General features: G+C 46.0%; 1 protein-coding gene across 1 annotated transcript in view; it reads right to left on the bottom strand.

The window, feature by feature from the left end:
- Nucleotides 1–19,837, bottom strand: part of LOC119393693 (cytochrome P450 4c3-like) — a 43,563-nt gene extending 23,726 nt beyond the window's left edge. The window contains exons 1-3 of the mRNA XM_049411381.1: nucleotides 19,652–19,837; nucleotides 10,889–11,062; nucleotides 970–1,036 (exon numbers count right to left, since the gene is read on the bottom strand). Coding sequence (XP_049267338.1) covers nucleotides 970–1,036; nucleotides 10,889–11,062; nucleotides 19,652–19,837 — 427 coding nt within the window. The remainder of the gene's footprint in view (nucleotides 1–969; nucleotides 1,037–10,888; nucleotides 11,063–19,651) is intronic.
- Nucleotides 19,838–20,627: the final 790 nt, after the last annotated feature.

Below are 20,627 nucleotides of genomic sequence, written 5' to 3'. Positions count from 1 at the left end.
TATCTGGACACACCCAGCGACAGGTCGATAGCAAAGAGCTCTTGTGCAGGAAAAGTTTTGCGAATTCGGCCCCTGGGTTTTTTGGAGCAGACATCTAATCATGCAAATACTGCTGCGCACTGTTTAAACCTGGAACATGTATCCAGCTGCAGTAAGTGCAATTAATATCGAGACGTCAAGAATACAGGCAAGTAACAGCATGCAGAGTGAACAGACGCTTGTCACAAGGCTGTAACTTAAATTTCCTGGGGACACCATATGCCTCTGCTGCGTTCATTGTTCACGGCGCGCAAGGAAGCAGTGAGTTTAAAAAGCAAGAGCATGGATAACTTTGTTCTCGTGCGGCAGATACTTAGCTTACGAATCATAATGGTGCTTAGAAACGCAAAAGAACACAAGATGCACAAGAAAGAAGAAGCAGACAGGACGAGCACTCAAAGTGCATCTCGTGGTTTTGCGCTTATAAGTACCGTCATGGATCCTTACAAACTGGCCCAAGTAGGTGTTCTTCTAGACCTTATTTTACGACGTTTTTCGCAAGTTTGCGAAGCCCAGTTCACGAAGCTCTTCATTCTCTTTCGTTCTTAGACATTGTAATTCACCGATCATTTTCCTTAACGACACATTTGCTGGCAATCTTTCCTAGTACTTGCTCTTAGAAACCGCTTATTGTTATTAATGTCTTCGTGGATTTGATGGCGTTTGATGGATGTCAAGTTCAGCACTGCGTCTGTGAATAAGTTATAATTGGAGCATAGTGGAAAATACATTGCCAACCCCACTTTCCTTGCGTTTTGGGTGATGCATAGGCTTTCAGGATACCAGTATCTTTCTCCCCCAAATATTTAGCCCTCCTCACTTACTCGGGAAGTCTATAGTTGGGCTCATTCATACACAAAAAGTGAGAACATACGTTGATGAAATTCGCTTCAAAGTAAAAAAAGCCCCCTACCCCACGGCGTTCCTTACCGATTGTCAAGTCCTGGTCAAGGGTAGTTCCAACGCAGGGGAATGAAGGACACAGTCGCAAGGTCTCCTGCAAAGCGGAAGAAGCAAGCATCATGACCGTCCTACAAAGGTTTACGTTTCAGAGTACAAGAGCGCGCAAGTTTGATAGTACTTGAATCAATAAAGCATCGAAGATGCAGATCACGCATGTCGTTTCTAGTATCAAAAGGTCGACGTCCTTACTAATATGAGGGGAAGGAAAGAAATGACGCTAAATGAGAACACACCAGAGGTCCACAAGGTTTACGGCAGGAAGGCAAGCATTCCTCCTATCCATCTCCACGGGATCGAATCCCGGCCTGGGTGGCTGCATTCCGCTGGGGGCGAATTGCGAAGAACTTCCAGGGTACTTAGATTTAAGTGCACGTTAAACAACCTCAGGCAGACGAAAATTAATCCGAAGTTTCCCACAACGGCGTCGCATGATCATGTCGTGGTTAGGGCGCGTAAAACGCCACCAATTATTATTATCCTACCCATTTCACTTACGTACATGTCAATGAGTCAGGTGAAAAGAAAAAAATTAAGGCAGCTTTGCAGTAGTGGTACCAAGCCTAAAGGAAGTGCGGAGCCTTCTTTGTTTCTCTTCGGTTTTCTCTTTTTTCCCTCCTCTCTTTCTTTGTTTTTCTCACTTACTGTTCTTCTGTCTTTTTTTCTCCCTTTATTTCTATTTATTTACATTTTTCTTCTCATGTTTTCCCGTTCTTTCTATCGCTCTCTATTTCTCGCTTGCTTCCTTTTTTTCTATTTTTGTACGTGGTTTTGCCTGCGTTACGCCAAGCGCCGACAGCATTCGAGAGCATACGACAGCCCGGGCCCCTAAGTGCCCCGCACTTGGTATCATTATCAAGGCACTCGAAGAACAAGAGAAAGAAGACTTCTTGGCGCGAGCGCGTGCTCAATATGCCACAGATGGCTATATGCTATACGTGGTTTTACCAGCGTTGCGCTAATCTACATGAGACGAGGACAGCATACGACAGCCCGGGCCCCTAAAGTGCTCCGCACTTACAAGACGATACGAAAATACGAACGCGATAGTTAAGGAATTCGGTTGGAACGTGCTGGATCGCCAGGTATAGTGGCGCCAGAACTTAACCACAGATAGTACCTATTCCCGTAGGAACTGTATTCGCAGCTCGGAGTGGTACAATGTTTTAACCCTTTCCACATCACTAAACGAAAAGACAATTGAATCAGCCAAGCATCAGTTGCACTTGGCGATTGTGAAGTTTCAGTTTTGGAAGATCACCGAAAACGGTCAACCGCCACGGCGGTCTAGTGGTTATGGTGCTCGACTGCAGACCCGAAGGTCACGGGATCGAATCCCGGCCGCGGCGGCCGCATTTCGATGGAGGCGAAATGCTAGAGTCCCGTGTACCTAGATTTAGGTGCACGTGAAAGAACACCAAATGGTCAAAAATTTTTCGGAGCCCTCCCCTACGGTGTCCTTCATAATCATATCGTGGTTTTGGGACGTAAAACACCAACAATCATCATTATTACCGAAAACAATTCTTGATTTGTCATGAAGAGTACAATGTACTAGTGTGAATGGTATTTCATCTAGCTACATGGATATACGTACTGGCGTTCCGCAAGGCTCTATTTTGGGGTCGCTGCTCTTTATCCCACATATTAACGATATAGTCAACATTTGTTGCGCTCCCGCAATGGTGATGTATATGCAGATGACACAAATATTTTCTTTTCTTGGTCTAATGCAAATTCTGTAGCGAGCAAAACACATGTGTGGCTGGCTGGACTGTCCAAATGGCTCACAGCAAGTAAAATTGAACTTATTGTGCACAAGACAAAGGTTATGTTATTCAGATGATAGACAGTGAACAAGATGATAGACAGTGAACACATCATCAGTTTTCGCAACTGGGCTCTATCGCGTATAAATTCAATACAATTTTTAGATGAAAATTTCAACGAAAGGCCAACTTGGACAGATAACGGAAACATGGCTGTACTCTGACATCTCAGACCATGAGGTCACACCGCCAGGTTATTTGATTGCGCGCAAAGATAGGGAAACTAGAGGAGGGGGGGTGGCAGTTTTCTCCAAGAAGGAACTGCGTTACTTTTTCTTACCGGGCAACCCTAGCATTGAACCGGTGTGGTGCAAATTGCAGCTGCAATAAGGCGGTGTATTCGTAGGAGGTATCTACAGACCACCTAATGCTTAGGCAAGTTATCTGGAATTTCTTCTGGATTATATGCACGACCATGTGACGAGTGGTATGATCATCATGGCCGACGATCTCAATCTTCCTGAAATAGGATGGTCGTCCAAAAAAATTGCGAAGTGCTGCAAATGACGTCATATTAGATACGTTGTTCAACCTCACACAACTGGTACGCGTCCCCACACGTGTCCAGTGCGGATCCAGCTCTATTCTAGATGTTGTGCTTGTTAGGGACCATTTTCTAGAAGACGAGACACGCATCGATATCTTAGACGGTATATCCGATCACAGCTCAGTACTATGCACACTGCCTCTATCTGGTCTTTCTCGGCCTCATGGCCCTGAAAAACATGTTCTTGCATTCAACAGAGCAGACGACGCCGTAATAATAACATATCTTAATCACGAATTTCTTGCCTTCTATTATCTCTGCTTGGACAACCCTTATTGATGGATCATATATGGTTAGAATTCGAGGCACGTGTCATTCATTGCATGGAGAACTTTGTCCAAAAGAGCGAGAAATTACAAGAAAGCATAATGCCTGGATCACACGCGAGATAATTCATGTGAAACGTGAAATCAGTAAGCTGACGAAAGCTAAGAGGTCTATATTACGAGTTCACTATGCCGCTCGGATTGCCGCTTTATCAAAAACACTGAAAAGCAAAGTACGCTCTCCAAAAATGCACTATTTTGGTACCACTCTCGCAAAGTCTATCAAAACTCGCCAGAAAAATTTTGCCGCTATGTAAGTGGTAAACATAGTGGCCAAAACGCCTCCTCCTCGATAGACACAAAAGATAAGGCAGACCAATTCAACCGCTACTTTCAGTCCGTCTTTACAATCGATAACCAGCTGAAGCGACGGCTCTTGGCCAAGACTAGAGTGACCTTAAATAGGGGGAGCGTCCAATGCGCCGCATACCCTACTCGAGAACTCTTAGCTCCTTCTTGACCCAAAGCGAGCACACGCAAAGGGTTTCGCAAAGGCCCCTATTCGAAAACTCGCTAATGACCTTTTACACCACAGCCAGCATGGTTATCGGAGCGGCCTATCGACCGCAACGCAACTAACCGAAACAATCCACGATCTGGCCAAATCATCAATCAACGCTCCCAAATTGATATAATCTTTATGGATTTCTCAAATGCGTTTGACCGGGATCCCCATGAAAAGCTAGTTTTCCAGCTGGTTTTCAAACTCGGGGACGGACCAGTGACCCGTTGGATATCTAACTGTTTGTCCAGTCGTCAACAATTTGTGCAATGCAATGATCACGTCTCTGACACATTGAACGTTACGTCCCGTGTGCCTCAGCGATTGAACCAAATTGAACTGCACTATGTTCTGAATGACGTTGTGTGATGGTGTTCTAACTGGCAGATGATGATTAATTCTGACAAAACAGTCGCGATGCAAGTAACAAAAAAGAAATCACGCTTGCCCTTCCATTACGGTTGCAACATCGTGCTACATCGTGTAAGCCAGTACAAATATCTTGGTGTGATTATAACTTCCGATCTCAGTTGGACAGTGCCCCTAGAAACCATAGCCGATAAAGCCTTAAAGAAATTATTTTTCCTTAAGCGGACGCTGCGCCACGCTGACCGTGACACTAAGCTTCTAGCATATGTCACACTTGTGAGACCGATCTTGGAGTATGCGAACGTAATCTGGTTCCCCTTCACAGGTAGTGGTATTAGCACGCTTGAAGATGTGCAGCCTAAAGCGATTAGATTTATTTTTAACCGATATCTCGCCTCGACTCCCCAACTCAATTACTACGCCGTGCAGGTTTGCCCACACTCGAAAGTCGAGCGCAAATTCATCGCCTGAAGTTCTTGTATTTGTCATTGCACAGTTGTTTTAAGGTAGACTACGCAAGATACGTGGAAACCAAGACAACAAGAGAAACACGTCACATACATGATCACACACTCCAAGAATAGTCGTGCAACAATAGCACATTCTATTATTCTTTTTTTTTCCTAGATGCATTCGTGAATGGAATGCTCTTGACCAACTTATAGCCGAACAGCGTACAGTTGACTTTCTAGAAATGTTGCAAAATACACATAGCATTTAATCGTAAGCGCTGATAGCATAGTATGTACCGTATTTTCATTTCTTTGATTACTTCCTTGTATTGGCTTCCTTGCCAATATTTGTATATACACCAACTGTTACAAGTGTGATTTATCATCTTTCTTTTACGCCCGTGTAATATGAATAATGCGTCCACTACCACTTTATTTCGTGCATGTAGCCTCCTCCTTCTTAATTTGAACTTGTTCAGCAAAGCTGCTCCGGCAAAATTTTATTGTTAGTGCTGATGTGAATGTTTTTGTGTTTTTTTTTTTTGCTTCTCGTCACGTGCTCGCACAATATATAGTGACGTTTCCATGGCCGCTCCGCACCCTGGCTCCGTCGGTCATAGAGTTTCCTAAAATTAACTAGAGGGGACTCTAGCGTTGCGATCGTTCAGCCACCATGTGAATGATGGGTAGTAGACGGATTTGCCTAGTCTTCGTACTTGCGGGCTTCGAACGCACTTGTGACTTTGTTTATCGCTGTGTTTTGGTTTTCTTTCAGATAAAAGAATGGATCGTTGTGAACTTCGGGACCAGATTTGAATCGGTGAGCCTAAAAAGGTTAAGTGGTGAAGTGGAACTGCTGACTTTTGCTGAACTTCGTTTTGCGACAAAGCGGATGCAGGCGACGCGGAGCCAAACTGAGCCGAAAGAACGAAGTTTAGACAAATCCGTGTGCTACCCACCATTCCCATGGTGGCTGAAGCGCCATGCGTTGCAGCTCCCATAAGCACTAGCGCCAGAGTTTTCTCTAGTAAGTATTGTAGGAAACTCTATGCCGTTGGTGATGCACAAGCGGCCATCTTGGCAGTTTTGGTACTTGACGTCATCACAACTAGTCAGATTGCTGCGTGAAGTCACCAGAATTAGTACCATAGCCTGACGTCAAGCTAGTGTCGATGTTGGAAGGTGCGCCATGGAAAAATTGATTTAATATCAAAATAGAATGTCTTATCAGCATTTTCTGAGCTTCACATTTGCTCAGAGCCGTCTCTGCATAGAGGAGATTTGTATGGCAGAGTAAACTCGCATCCGAAAAAAGTTGTCGGTACCCCTTTAAGTCCAGTGTATATTGCTTTTTATTTGTGCTTAATGATTTGCGTTTACAACAATGATACGTTTGCAATTTTATATTTACCTGCAATATGTTATTTTAGCTTTTTATAAGTATTCAATGCTGTGCATGCACTTTTGCTTTTCTGTATATTTCCTTATGCAGGTTTTCAATTACTTCCGTTTATGCTGCCAACGCTTGTGTGCAAACTCCTATTGTTACAGGTGGGAGGACCTTGTCAGGCGTTAATGCATTTTGTCCTGTTTCCTAAGTGTAATTTTGTACACTTGAATAGAAATGAATTCAATCAATTCAAACTTCGTATCAGTGAAAGTCACTGTTACACGTGGTACCCTCGTGTGTATGTATATTAACCTTCTTTCTTTGTTTTTTGCTAAACTATATGCGAATGCAGCGGTTATTCTGTCCAATCGTTTCTTCCTCTTGTGCTTGTCTCCGTTGACGTTCGCGGTCGCTACGGGCTTGCTAGAGACGCCGGATGCCAGAATCTCAACCAGGGACCAGGACGACCAACGACAGTTCGTCTCCAGAGCCCGGGATGCGATTGCGGCCAGAGGATTCCTGGAGCAAGGGAGCCTCCCGCGTAGAGTGACCCTGAGCTTGCAGGCGCAGAACCGTCTCGGAAATAAACGTTTATTTCATCATTCATTGTCTCCGTCGCTGCTTCACACGTTATAATGAACTGTCACCAAGTCTCCCAACTTTCAACTTTACTGAACTTTTGATAGAACTTTCTTTTCTGCTAGACACACCTGGCTCGGTATTTTGTAGGGATGCGTTATTCTTTTTTTTTATTCTAGTCTTATCATCCACTTCTCACAGCCGACTGATGCCTTTTATAACGCGGGCAGGCCGTCCAAGGGCGGAGAGCATGAAAAGGCATCGCTATACAAAATACTGGCCCTGATTTGTCACTCTTCTCGTATCGTTTTTTGCGCGAGCCGGAATCTCTTGCAGTATCCAAAAAGTGAGGCCCACTGAACGACATCCTCGTCTGAGCTCTTACCCGCACTCTAAAACATGGTGTGGGGTATACGTACAGGGCATTTTTTTAGACAATACAAATTTTTCATAACAGTCCTGTGATATTAAGGGTCCTGTCGAGGCGGAAATATTTTGCTGCAGGTGAAGTGCAACCGACGTGATTAATTAACAAAAACTTGTTAGTTAACTTTTTTTAATTATTGACTTGGATGCAGTTGTTTATAATACAAAGTTGTAGTGCAGGATAATTTATGGCATAGCCATTTTTTAGCAATCACGAAAGTTGCACGTAGTTAGAGATATTCATTGTCGAATTTTAAAGGCCATATCGAAACTGACGGCGCCCGGCACGCATGAAATGCGGCTTCTCTGTTACGTCAGACCGGAACTACCCGCGACAAGGAAGTGACTAAACTTGAATCAGGGCGTGCCGAAACAGAAAATGGTCAGGAAAATCGACAAGCATTCTGAAATGCACAAGTAGAGAGCTTATTGTTTACGTACGATGTGTAGTGCTTATCTACTTCTTAAACAACAAACAGACGCGAAAAATATTTCGCCTGTCTGCAAGAATAAGCGCCGCAGTGGATGGCCCTGAGTTTTATGCTTCACAGAGAAAGAAAAGGTTGATATTGCGGTTTAGTTGCACACAGCTCGAAATAAACCGAGTAAGTACAAAACACTAGACGCAAAAATAAGACACTGTGCTCGCACAAGTAAGATGACTTGTCCCTTTTCACGAAAAGATGCGGCCTCGACGCGCCTTCATTCAAATTTCGTCACTTGGTTGTCACGGGTAGTTCCGGTCTGACGTACCAGAGTGCGCACCGGGCGCGATCAGTTTCGATATCGCCCATAAACTTCGATGATGAAGATATCCAATTACATTCAACCTTTTGTGATTTCTAAAAGCTCGGTATGCCATAAATTATCATGCACTACAACTTTCTAATATGAACTGCCTTCAACTCAATAAATAAAACGTTCATTCACAAGTTCTTGTTAATTAGTAGAATCGTGTCATTTATTATTTTTTAATAAGCATGTTCGTGAGCTATACAGGGGGTTTGGCACACGCTCTCAGCGCTTTCTCTCTTTTCTCGTGCCGACAAGCGCACTGGAAGCTACACGGGGAGGGATGGCACGGGGAAAGAAGTTACGTCAGCGCGCGTTCATGAAACGCGATCGCTGTCCCGCTGTGATCGCGTGCGCGAGTGCGGCTACCGTGTACTGAGCGAGTGCGCGTCGCCGGCAAGTGGCGGCAACCCCGTGGCAAGAAGCGCATCTGATTCGAACTCCGCTCTCGATTTATGTCGGATATCGGCCAATGAGGTATGCTATGTCTTTTGCGACGCGGCGATGCAGATCGCGACGTCAATCGGCAGACGCCCCGCCCACCGACGAGAGTGAGAACCGGTCTGTGTTTGAAAAGAGGGCGCCTGAGAAAACAGCAACTTCGCGTTCCACTTGTAGTCTTTACGCGGCGCGCACGACTGCAATATTTGGCTGAGCAGTTCAAGCCGTGTCAGCTTTTCCGCAGGATGTGTTTTTTTCAACCAGCCCAGGGGTGCAGTGTAAGCATTTTTTTCCACGGGGCACCCCCTGCGGTCACCATGTGTTGATACATCACCGTGAAACAAAACCGAGAATCGGCGTCCAGATTTTAGTAACTTTAGAGATCCGTATCAATATGTTGCTGGAATCCTTGCGCCAAATCTCCTTCAGAAATGACCCATATATTAGATATGGGAAAGGCCTTTCAAATGGAAATGTTAGCTGACATTTTGTACTAAATACCCCCCCTCCCACCCTGCTTCTACCTTTCTTCCCCTGTCTTGGCCCTTGCAGCACTAAATTTTAGTCGCTGCGGCCCGCTAGCTGAGGTGAGTTTGAGACCCCTGCTGTATAGTGTACAATTTAGGTGGGGACACTTCACGGCTGGCTTGCGAGGTGAAACTGAGCAGATAGAAGTAACAAAAACGGAGCCCACCCGTTCGTCCACTGCATGATGGCATCGTCTACCTATCAGCGAAAGAAGGGGAATTTTGAAGGTCTCGTCTTTGTTTGTTCGACACAACATTATTGAGAACCTCGATACAGCCTCGATATAGGTTTTCGCCCTTATAGCAACCTGCGTTTCGTGAGGAGCCAGATATGATTGAGCCGAGAGGCAAAAGTAGATCACTATAGCGGTCAGGCACGCGGCCGACAACTGGTCTGACTTGGCGTGTCCGTCTGTTTGATCCGTCTGTCCGTGAGTTCTGATTTCTGACGTTCCATAATATCTTAGCAGGTGAGGTGTCGTGCTGCTAAGCTGGAGGACGCGGGTTCGAGTGCCGGTCATGGGGGTCGCATTTAGACGGGGCGAAATGCAGTAACACCCGTTTACTTAGATTTAGCCGGACGTTGAAGAGCCCCGTGTGGTCAAAATTATAATCCAAAGTACCGCACAATGCGTGCCTCACAATGATATCGCAGTTTTGGCATGTAATACCATATTTATACGTTATCGAATTCGGATTGCCCGTGAAACGCCAGCTACTATAGCAAAGGGAGATAAAAAAAATATTTTCTATCTCGAAGTTGCGTCGCCCGCGGATAGATAGCTGACGCCTTCAGTGGACTGACGAGCGCGGCCGTTGCTACTTTATCTGGTCAATCATTGCTCCTCGCAAGACCGCCATGATGTGTCCCTACCCATCTTACACTATGCTTCGAAGCCAAAGGGCTTCGAACGGGAGGGCCTGCGCGCACTCAGATAGGGGACAGCCCTTAGGGGGGGGGGGAGGTGCGTCGAGGGATCCGCTTTAACTGGTGGCTCTAGGAAGAAGGAGAGGAAAAGGAAAGGCACTGGGGTTAGCCAGTGGATATACCGGCTTGCCACCTCGTGCAGCGGCAAGGGAGTCAAGGAGTTACGGGCGACTGAAGGACCCACGTGCAAAGAAGAAGGGAAACGTTAAATGATCAAGAGAGAAGCCCTCGGAGAGGAGGTACAACGGTTGCAGCTTGGATCGAAGATGCACGCGGTGTGCTAACTCTGTCCTTGCTTCCTTCACACTTTCCTGTCCGCGACAAAAATCTCAGAACCCTATAAAGAGTCACGTGTGGGAAACAAGTGTTGCCGACGCAACGCACTCAAAGCAACTAACCCCCAATGGTACGCACTGTCTCACACTTTTGTTACGGGTACGACCAAAAAGGAATCCAAAAATAATTTTGCGGTTTTATGCTCCAGATGACATGATAATGATGCACGCTGTAGGTAGGACTCCAGAATGCTACTGACCGCCTACGGCTCGTTAAGGTGCTCTAAAATCAAGCTAAGCGGGCGTTTTTGCATTTCGCCCTCCTCGAAATATGGCCGCCGTGGCCAGAAATCGAACCCGCATTCTAGAACTCAACAGCGCAGCGCCTTAGCCTGTAATCTACGATAGCGGGCCAAAGAGGCAGCAGAAAGCCACACTTTCACAAATAACGCGTATAATATGTTTTACAACTGTGAGAGGGAATGAAAAGTGAAATTGCATCCTACCTTCACGCAGCACTCCATGTACTGCAAGCGTTTGAGGTCTTCTTGAGTGCATCCCATGTCTTCGTGATCTCCAAAAACAGCGTCCAATTCTTCGTGCACCCTTCTTTGAATTTCCGGATGAAGGCCGAGAAAATATATGCACCAGCTGATCGCACACGTACTCGTGTCACTGCCCTGTAATAATAAGCGACATTATGAGCCAGTTCGCCAAAAGTGTGGTCCTGTTTTCTTTTTCTGAACAAAACTAAACCGCAAGCATGTCTCTAACAAGACATTTTATCTCGCAATGAAATTTCCTGACCCCAAACATAACTCGCTATCACGCGTACGCTCGGATATAGAAGCAGCTACTGTGGGGTTCTATCTTCCAACTGGCTTCGTATGCAATGGACAGTATTTAAACCTAATCGATACTTTTACGAGACAGCCTCGCCTGTGTAACGCGTTCGAGAATTTGCACGAATTCGTCCTGACAATTGACAGGTAGTAAAACGGTAAAAGCTCTATCAGCAAAGAACTGTACGTTATGTAGTCTAATTAATAGGTTGCCAACAAGCGACAAGCCACTCGTAACAAGTGCTCAGTAGCTATGCGAAGGGAATCGTTAGTATTCCATACATAGTAGTTACAGTTATATATAATTTTTAATACAGGATGTTGAATAGATACTCTCCCCTTGATATGCCACTGGTTACTCCTTTAAACAGAAACCTTAAGATAGCGAAGGCCACAGACATGAAAGAAATCGCATAAAATTGCACTTAATGTAATCTCTTATCGCAGTCAGTCTTAATGTGGAGTGATTAGAAGACAACCCGGACGCACAATGTCCAGCGACACAACAACTCTAAATTAAGACAAAGTACAGTCACACGGACGCAGAACATGTTGGCACGAACGTAGGTGAAGCCGGGAACGTAACACTGACAAAGTCAGTTCAAAATTAAGCGCTACAGAGAGTTTACTTATGATATAAAATCCCCGTTCTCAATAATTTACAAAGTTATCACTCGATTCCAGCAATTTGTTGACTGCCATTCCTTGCCATTTTTGGTGATGTAGGTGCTAGCAGTGGATCATGCATCTCCCTAAGATTGAAGGGTCTGCGATCCAGTGCCAATAAATTGCGTAATAACCGATGTCTTCGTGTGACACGTCGTGTCGTGGATATTCCAATAAAAGATGCTGAATATTCCCATTCCCATGGCCGCAAGTGCTTTGTGGACCTCCAGCTATGAAAATTTTGTGCAGGAAGCGTTACTGTGTACGCAGTATCGAGCCGCTGGCGCTAAACTGGCGTTACAAAGGATGTGATTGTACTCAACGCGTACGGGACGTCGAATTCAGGTCAAATGTTAATGTAAAATAAGGCTTAAAATTTTGAATTATTCTCCAACCATGTAGCACTCCAGCAATTGGCTTAAATATTTCGTAGCACATGCGGTGATATCCGCCCTGTCCGGGTGTGACATTTCTCGCGTGCGCTTGTCCAGCGGCTTCGTGCGCTGCAACATTCCCAGAAATATTTCAGCGACTGAATATCCACCGGAGCAGTATTGTGCGATTGTCTTCGCTTGTTTTTGTAAAGTGATTCAGAGTTTCGCAAATTAAAGCCATATATTTCGAATTGATCTTGTAACTATGAAATGACGAATAAGTTGCCTGTTAAATACACAAGATGACCCATTTTCTTGCGTCTTTCAATGAATTTGTATACCATAATAAAGACAATACCGTATATAGGTTTGCTGGAGAAGACGCCTAAGTGAATTACACTGGCAATGTAAGCAATACAACCGTTTGTCGACTCAGATGGTTATATTATTAATGTGACCAACGTCATCCACTGAAACATCTGCATAAGGTGCATAACTCTTTCACATGTGTAGAAAATACAGCTATACTGGATTAAAGATATAACATTCGAAAGATACAACGGACCTGTCCAACGCTGCTTTCATTTCTTCCCCCCCCCCCCCGCACCAGGCAAAAATAAGTTTTCTTTGCTGTTCAATGTAAGGTGCATTTCGTACAATAACCCAACACTATATCAAATCTTCATCTGCATTTGTGCAGGTAAACATGGCCTTTTTTATTGCGATAGCAATTATATGAACAGTCTCGGCTGGTTTTTGTCCGTCCCCGTCGCCGCCGTCATGCACCGCATATATATATATATATATATATACCGGGTGTCCCAGCTATCTTTAGCCAAGGGTTAAAAAATACAATATTAGAGGCAGGCGAGTAAAATCAGTTGCAAATTGCTGACAGCCACGTTGCGCGCTACAGACAATTTTTTGTTTTGTAATTAACTAATTTGTTAATTAGGACGATTTAACTAATTTCCTAAATATTGACTTTAGGCAAGAAATCCTGCTTGCAAAGTTCGAGAGCGTCCTCAAAAGCCCAACTGCATTATTTGCGATAAAGAAAGTCTCACGTATACCATTTTTTCCAAGCTGCAAAAGAAAGCCCGCGAAATACAAAAAGAACCACGTGACTAGCGCGCTCGCGCGCCGCGAGAATGCTGCCCTGAGCCGAGGTTTGAGCGAACGAAATCACCTGCGGCCGGGACTCGCCGGCTCCGTTGCAGCGGTAGGCCTATAAGTGGGCGGTGGTTTCTTGGCCCGTTGCCAGCCAGCTGCGCGCGTGACGGTGCAAGTTGTAGCGAGCGCGGGCCAAGAAACCACCTTTAACTTATCGGCCTACCGCTTAAACGGAGACGCCGAGTCGCGGCCGCAGCTGATTTCGTTCGCTCAAACCACGGCTGAGGGCAGCATCCTCGCGGCGTGCGAGCGTGCTAGTCACGTGGTTCTTTTTGTATTTCGCGGGCGTTCTTTGCAGCTTGGAAAAAATAGTATACGTGAGACTTTCTTTATCGCAAATGATGCGATTGGGGTTTCTGAAGACGCTCTCGAACTTTGCAAGCAGCATTTCTTGCCTAAAGTCAATATTTAGCAATTTAGTTAAATCATCCTAATTAACAAATTAGTTAATTACAAAACAAAAATTTGTCTATGGTGCGCCAGGTGACTGTCAGCAATTTGCAAGTCATTTCACTCGCCTGCCTCTAATATTGTATTTTTTAACCCTTGGCTAAAGATAGCTGGGACACCCTGTATATATATATAAAAGCCCCAAAGAAGAATAATTCAGAGAAATGCTTCCGAAGCGCGGAATCGAACCAGGGACCTCTCGCTCCGCAGCGCGTGGCGCTAACCACTGCGCTACAAAACGCAGATCCTCCAGGTAGGTAACGGCGAGCGTTATATACACACCCTTTACCGCTGGCCGGACACAGAGACGGCAGGCGCTTATAAGCGTTTCTTCAATCCCAGCGAGATGGCGCGAGGAGCGCGCGCTTATCTCAAGGAAAGAAGGGGGGCGATCGGGGGGTTGTATGTCTTGTGCTTTCCCCGCGATGTGCGCGCTGAAGTCACAGAGCGTACGAAGGTCACTTCGCTCGCTACAGCGGCGGCGTTTGCGAAAGGAGCGCGCTGTTCAAATAGAAATAAGTAAGAGCTGCGACATTTAGTTCGCGCTGGTCCTGCGTGTACCTGTTCGTTCGTTTCGTGCGCCCTGATTTATGTTTCAGCAGTGCGCTTCAAGTGTCGAGCTGTGACGCATGATAGTTCGCGCTCGTCCTGTTTGCGTTTTTACTTATATGACTCACATTACATCGTTCATTATACTGTCTCGTATTTTTTTAAATGTTCATGTTTGCATTTGGGTACCGGACTTTGCTTCTTCAAGTCTGAAGGAGTACTGGGCGATTCTGAGACATCGCAAAGGGGACATTTTTCGTTTCCTTTGTATGCAGTGTTAACGCTCGCCACACGCCGGAGTCACACAACACGTATAAAATATTTCACTTCGAGTTTAAAGATTTCGTTGCTGAGCGTCTGCAAACCAGCCCCACCTCAATGCACATTATCCGAACGAGTCAACACAGTTCCCTGAGTCTGCGAACTCTGCGCCCTGCATGCATCCTAAATCGCAAAAATCGCTCTCTGAGTCGCTGGACCACAATTCACTCATCGTTGTTTATATGGACCACCAGCAGTTGCTCTCTCCTCGTGACGTCACACTGCGATGACACTTCAATTAGAAGCCGCCCCCTCCACATCGAAACCGAAAGTGTTTTTAAGGCAGCGGTATTAAAAATATATTCGATGCATTCCCAGGCACCACAATACTTTTAGAGTTCTCGACGCCAGTGTTCTTATTTACAGCAACAATCCGGAAACACTTAAAATTCGTATCAGTAATCCTTTAACTCTTTGTGATATTTATAATTTTGCAATTTGTATATATTCACTGTTTTTATGTACTGAAACATTGTATCTTGATGACTGTTCTTCATTGAATTACTATTTCTTTGTTGCATTTTGTAAACATGTAAACTGCTGTGTTTATTTGTATTTTTAGAGCGCAGCTCTTAGGCGCTGTTGTACCTGCCTGGCTCTTTCCTGTCCAGCTGCGTCTTGAACGAGCAGGCCGATTTCCCAAAAATCCCAGGTGTGCATCATCAACCGCAGTCAACTGTCCATTGACCTTGAGAGGCACAGACGTGCTCATCATTATGCTCCTGCCAGTGTTTCGAAATTGGTGGAATCCAGGCCACCGCGTAGAGAGGAGAAAGAGGGGGTGGACCCTAACCATGTTGTTTAATCCGGCGCACGAAAGAGCGCCGGCGCCGGCTCACTGAGATCGGAACCATGTAAATACTGTACTCCAAAGTATTTTCTTCCTTCAACTTGTCCTGATGACTGCTCCGGGCACGATACCCACTCGTGTTCGTACCGGCCACTCAACCCCAGTCTCAACAGTGGGGGGAGCGGCGGGATACCACGACCCGTAATCTCAGAGGAACGACCACGTGCTTCACAAGAGCGCCCGTTCCTGCGTTGAGCGGCGTCGGCGTAACCGATAGACACGATAAAGTGAAATGAGAAAAAAATATCCAGGATCGAGCGGGGTTTGAACCTGGGCCCTCTGCGCGGCGGTCGAGTATCCTACCACAGAACCGCGCTGGTGCTTGAAACTCATTTGCAAAAAGACCCTATACAGGCGTCATGACGGGCAAGGAATCGCGTTAACCTATCTAATATACCGTGGCAGGAGAGTAAAATCAGAACCAGGCATCACATAATGCTAATTGCGCAACGAGTGCGTGGCTTAAAGCTTGCCACCCCCTGCAAAGTGTTCAGCCATAATTCTTCATCGTCATCAGCCACATGCAGCATCAACAAAGTGCACATAATGCCTTAGAGATGTGTAGCAGGTACCTCGCTTATCCTCAAAATGACGAATAATGGCGTAGTGGGTGCTTCCCTACTTCGCTAAAATTATGATTTATGGCGTAGTGGATACCTTCCATGTGTACTTGTATTAGTTGCCCCTAGAGAGTTTGAACGGGCTCTAGGAAGGTCGCTCTTCCAGCTTTCGCTGGGACATGTGCTGTGCGTTCTGCGCAGACCTGGCGTTTTAGAGCGCTGCTCTTGGCGCCAGTTTCTGCGTTGAGCGGCGTCGGCCTAACCGATAGAGCGAACGAGGAAGAAAGAGAGCGAACGCGGAGCGCCTCTAACCTCGCTTTCTTCCTCCGTCATGTGCGCTGGTCGCTCGGTCGGAGCTCGCGCATGCAGGGCTAGCACGTGCCCTGCGGCTGGCTTCGCTTGTCGTAACGGGGCTTTCGGCGTTTCGCTTGATTCGCGACGCCTAGCTGCAATGCAGAGAGTGGTATGCGTAGCACTCGAGCGCTGGGCGTTTCTGTGGCAACATATAACGAATGTTATATTGCTACGACTGTGGAAAGCCAAAAGTTCAAACACAGTTGGCGTTGCCCCAACGCGAAGCTGCGCTCAGAATTCGCATTAGGCAGTATCGTAATCGTCGGTGATTTTTTTTAACCAATGTTCGCCGTTAATTAACCTAGGGTCCCGCTGCAATATTTTACTATGGGACCTTCGTCTGTATATTACATGTATGCGTTTCAGTGTATTCAACCCATGTGTAAGGTAGCAAATCGGTTTTCCTAAACTGGTTAACCTCCCTGCCTTTTTAAATGCGAAGCATTTCTTAGCGAACCTCAGGCACTTTGGCCGTTTCTATCTACGTATCTATCTATCTATCTATCTATCTATCTAGCCGCCTACGTCTGGGCGCTCTCCTGGTCGTCTCCATAACTTGTAGTATACCAAAATTTGCATAGCAGGGAATCGGTGTATGACGCACACGATTCACTGGTCATGACATGAATAACGCGAAATACTTTTCGCGTACGTCATGAGACCCTTTCTCTCAGTCACGTGTGCCACATACCCGTAAACCAGAGTTAAAGGTATGCGGGTATGTGCCACAGGTGATAGAGAGTCTCAACCAACGCAGTAACCGCGTACACACACATTGACACGCAAGGAAAATGTTAATAATAATAATTGTTGGGGTTTTATGTCCCAAAACCACGACATGTTTATGAGAGACGCCTTAGCGAAGGGCTCCAGAAATTTTGGCCATCGGACATGTACCGAGATCGCACAGAATACGGGCATCTGGCATTTTGTCTCCATCGAAATGCGACCGCCGCGGCTGGGATCGAACCAGCGACCTTTGGGTCAGCAGCTGAGCACCGTAACCACCACACCACCGCTTCGGACGAAAGGAGAGTGAGTAAACTCAATACAGAACACCCCTGAAAGACGCACAGCTACTATCCACTCGTCCACGTGGTCCGCAACGTGGACCACATGGACTACGCAAAAACCGACGTCAATGCTTCCTGCAATAAATATGCTGAGAGAACCAGATATCTTTTTTGGGCAATAAAGTTTCACCACCACCACCACCAACCAGATATCTCATCATTACCGGTGACTTCATTGATTTATCAAGACCCAAAAACTCTTGGTCCTTATACTGCGTGAAGGGCAGATTGGATGTGGAGAGGGCATGAAATAACTTCGCTGCCGCGTCCACGACAGGAGGCATCGTAGATCATTTCATCGTAACAGGCATCCCGGATTTCCACGAGCTGCACTGTACCTCGCACTTCACTACACTTAGACTACTCATAACCGCTTTCACGCACAGATTCGATTAACAAGTCCGGTGCGTCCACGACAGGAGGCATCGTAGATCATATCATCGTAACAGGCATTCCGGATTTCCACGAGCTGCACTGTACCTCGCACTTCACTACACTTAGACTACTCATAGCCGCTTTCACGCACAGATTCGATTAACAAGTCCGGTGCGTCCACGACAGGAGGCATCGTAGATCATATCATCGTAACAGGCATTCCGGATTTCCACGAGCTGCACTGTACCTCGTACTTCACTACACTTAGACTACTCATAGCCGCGATCACGAACAGATTCGATTAACAAGTCCGGTGCGTCCACGACAGGAGGCATCGTAGATCATTTCATCGTAACAGGCATCCCGGATTTCCACGAGCTGCACTGTACCTCGCACTTCACTACACTTAGACTACTCATAGCCGCGATCACGAACAGATTCGATTAACAAGTCCGGTGCGTCCACGAACCAGGAGGCATCGTAGATCATTTATCGTAACAGGCATCCCGGATTTCCACGAGCTGCACTGTACCTCGTACTTCACTACACTTAGACTACTCATAGCCGCGATCACGAACAGATTCGATTAACAAGTCCGGTCCAGCTGCTGGTGCTCACTGATCACGGTGGGGACGACGTTGTTCAAGAACTGTCAAGAACCCCTTCTACACATACACACGGGTTCGTGAAACGTGCATACGTTCTCCGTCATAACGGACAAGTATAAGCATAACAACTGTAACTGAAACTGTAACGCACGAGCAGTGCGCCTGCGCGAGCCACTCAGCTGTGTATATATCTAGGGAAACTTTCCTGATTGAAGCTTAGTTGCGAGAAACCCCTGTCCTGTGCATCTGTGTTCCTTCTTTGGATTCGCGCTATCCAGTATTGAAGAATACAAGCACTACATATCAGCTTATCGCGTCTGGTGTTCGTAACACCCATGTTGCTGTTGCCATCGTTACGCAGCTGTAAACATCTGGCTGTATAATACATATCCGACTATTAAACATATGAGTGTGCGTATACCACTTCCATATTTCTGTAGCGTCATCCCGTAACTTTTCGCTCAGTGTGAAAAATTACGCCAATGTCACCATCCGCGCATGCTTCGCATAACATCGATTCCAACGGTACGTGGGATCTGCCGAATTTTCTTCTCTACTATTTCTTCTTTCTCTTCAGTGCATTCAAAGCATAATAAGACGAACATCAAACGTCATGTATACGTTCGTTGCACCATTATCTAATATTCTCTAATAAATTAGATTACGAAAACTAGACTCAATAGTTATCTCGCCGAATACAGCCGATTCCACCACATTGCTCTCGGCGTCTCCCGAGGCCGTGATCAAGACATCGTTGCAGCTCTTCGATTAGAGCGTGTGTGCATGCACCACTTCCCGCATTCTTTTGATCTTGGATATTTACATACCCTTGATCAACGTAACAGAGCTTTTTTTTTTTACCGCACGCTTGCACAGATATGTTTGCATGCCTCATATGCGGCGCCTTTTCGCTTCTCCAGTTATCTTTAAAGTTTCTTATGTAGACCAGTATAGTCATATGTATACCACAAGGAACTTTTGGTTTAACTATGTTTCCATGACCAACAGGAAAGACTATACGTGCGACCGCTGAACACGTAGTGATTCATTGGGAATGATGAGAAGTCGACTCACCGCGTACATAATGGATTCTGCATCTTTCCTCACGACGTCCAGCGTGTACAAAGCAGGTGCCTTCATGTGTTGTAGCAGGATGATGTCGAGGAACAACGACCCACTGGCGTCTCCGATCTTGGGAAGCGCGTCGCTATCGGCGTTCTGATTTGAGATCTTCGTTAACTGGTCCTTTCGTTTCTTCATTGCCTTCAAAACGAGAAAAAACACGTGACAAATATGTGGAGTTCTAAGTCAATGCATCATTTGTTGTGATGCTGTCATCTAAGAGAAATCAAGCGCTACAAAGTCGAATGAGGACCTATATAAACGAAAACGATGACGTACCGTTTTCGTAGTGTGATTACGGAGGCGCATTAATAAGGAATACAAGAAAAACGGACATGCACAAGCGATACTTGCGTGTGGATGTGTTCGTTCTCAGTCAGCCTTAAAGGGGACATGTCATGGTCTTTCTACCAATTCCAGTTTATTATGGTAACTAAGAGTAGAGGGCCCTGCATGACTATTGTCACATAGGAAACTGGGCAACGTTTTCACTCGAAATTTAAAATTTGAAGGCGCTGTCATTACGGTCCTCCCAGCGACAGCAACTGCCATTTTAGCAAGCGCTGTGTGACGCCAGAAAAAGGGGGAGCCATCGCTGTTGTCCTCTGCTTCGAAACAGTGGACATTGGACGTAACACTCCACATGAGAAAACTTACGCCGTACACGATGTCTCCTATCTTTCGTAGGGTTTTTCGAAACAGGCGGCCGTCGGGCGTCCATCTGTAAATCCAATCCAGCCAAAGCCAAGGTAGGAACATTCTCATGCTCACCAACACTGTAAGCCTGCAAGGCGCTCAAAGAGACAAGAAGAGATCGGGCTGTTACAAAGCCATTGCAAGCTAATTTTGAACAGCGCGATTGAACGTGAACAGAGTAGAACACGCACACACACACGGAGCGCTGTGTGCGTGTTCTACTCTGCCCGCG

Source organism: Rhipicephalus sanguineus, chromosome 1, assembly GCF_013339695.2.
Source record: "Rhipicephalus sanguineus isolate Rsan-2018 chromosome 1, BIME_Rsan_1.4, whole genome shotgun sequence".
In the NCBI taxonomy this organism is placed as follows: Eukaryota; Metazoa; Arthropoda; class Arachnida; order Ixodida; family Ixodidae; genus Rhipicephalus; species Rhipicephalus sanguineus.
The sequence above is the reverse complement of the archived record's forward strand: the minus strand, read 5'-3'. Positions and strand labels throughout refer to the sequence as shown.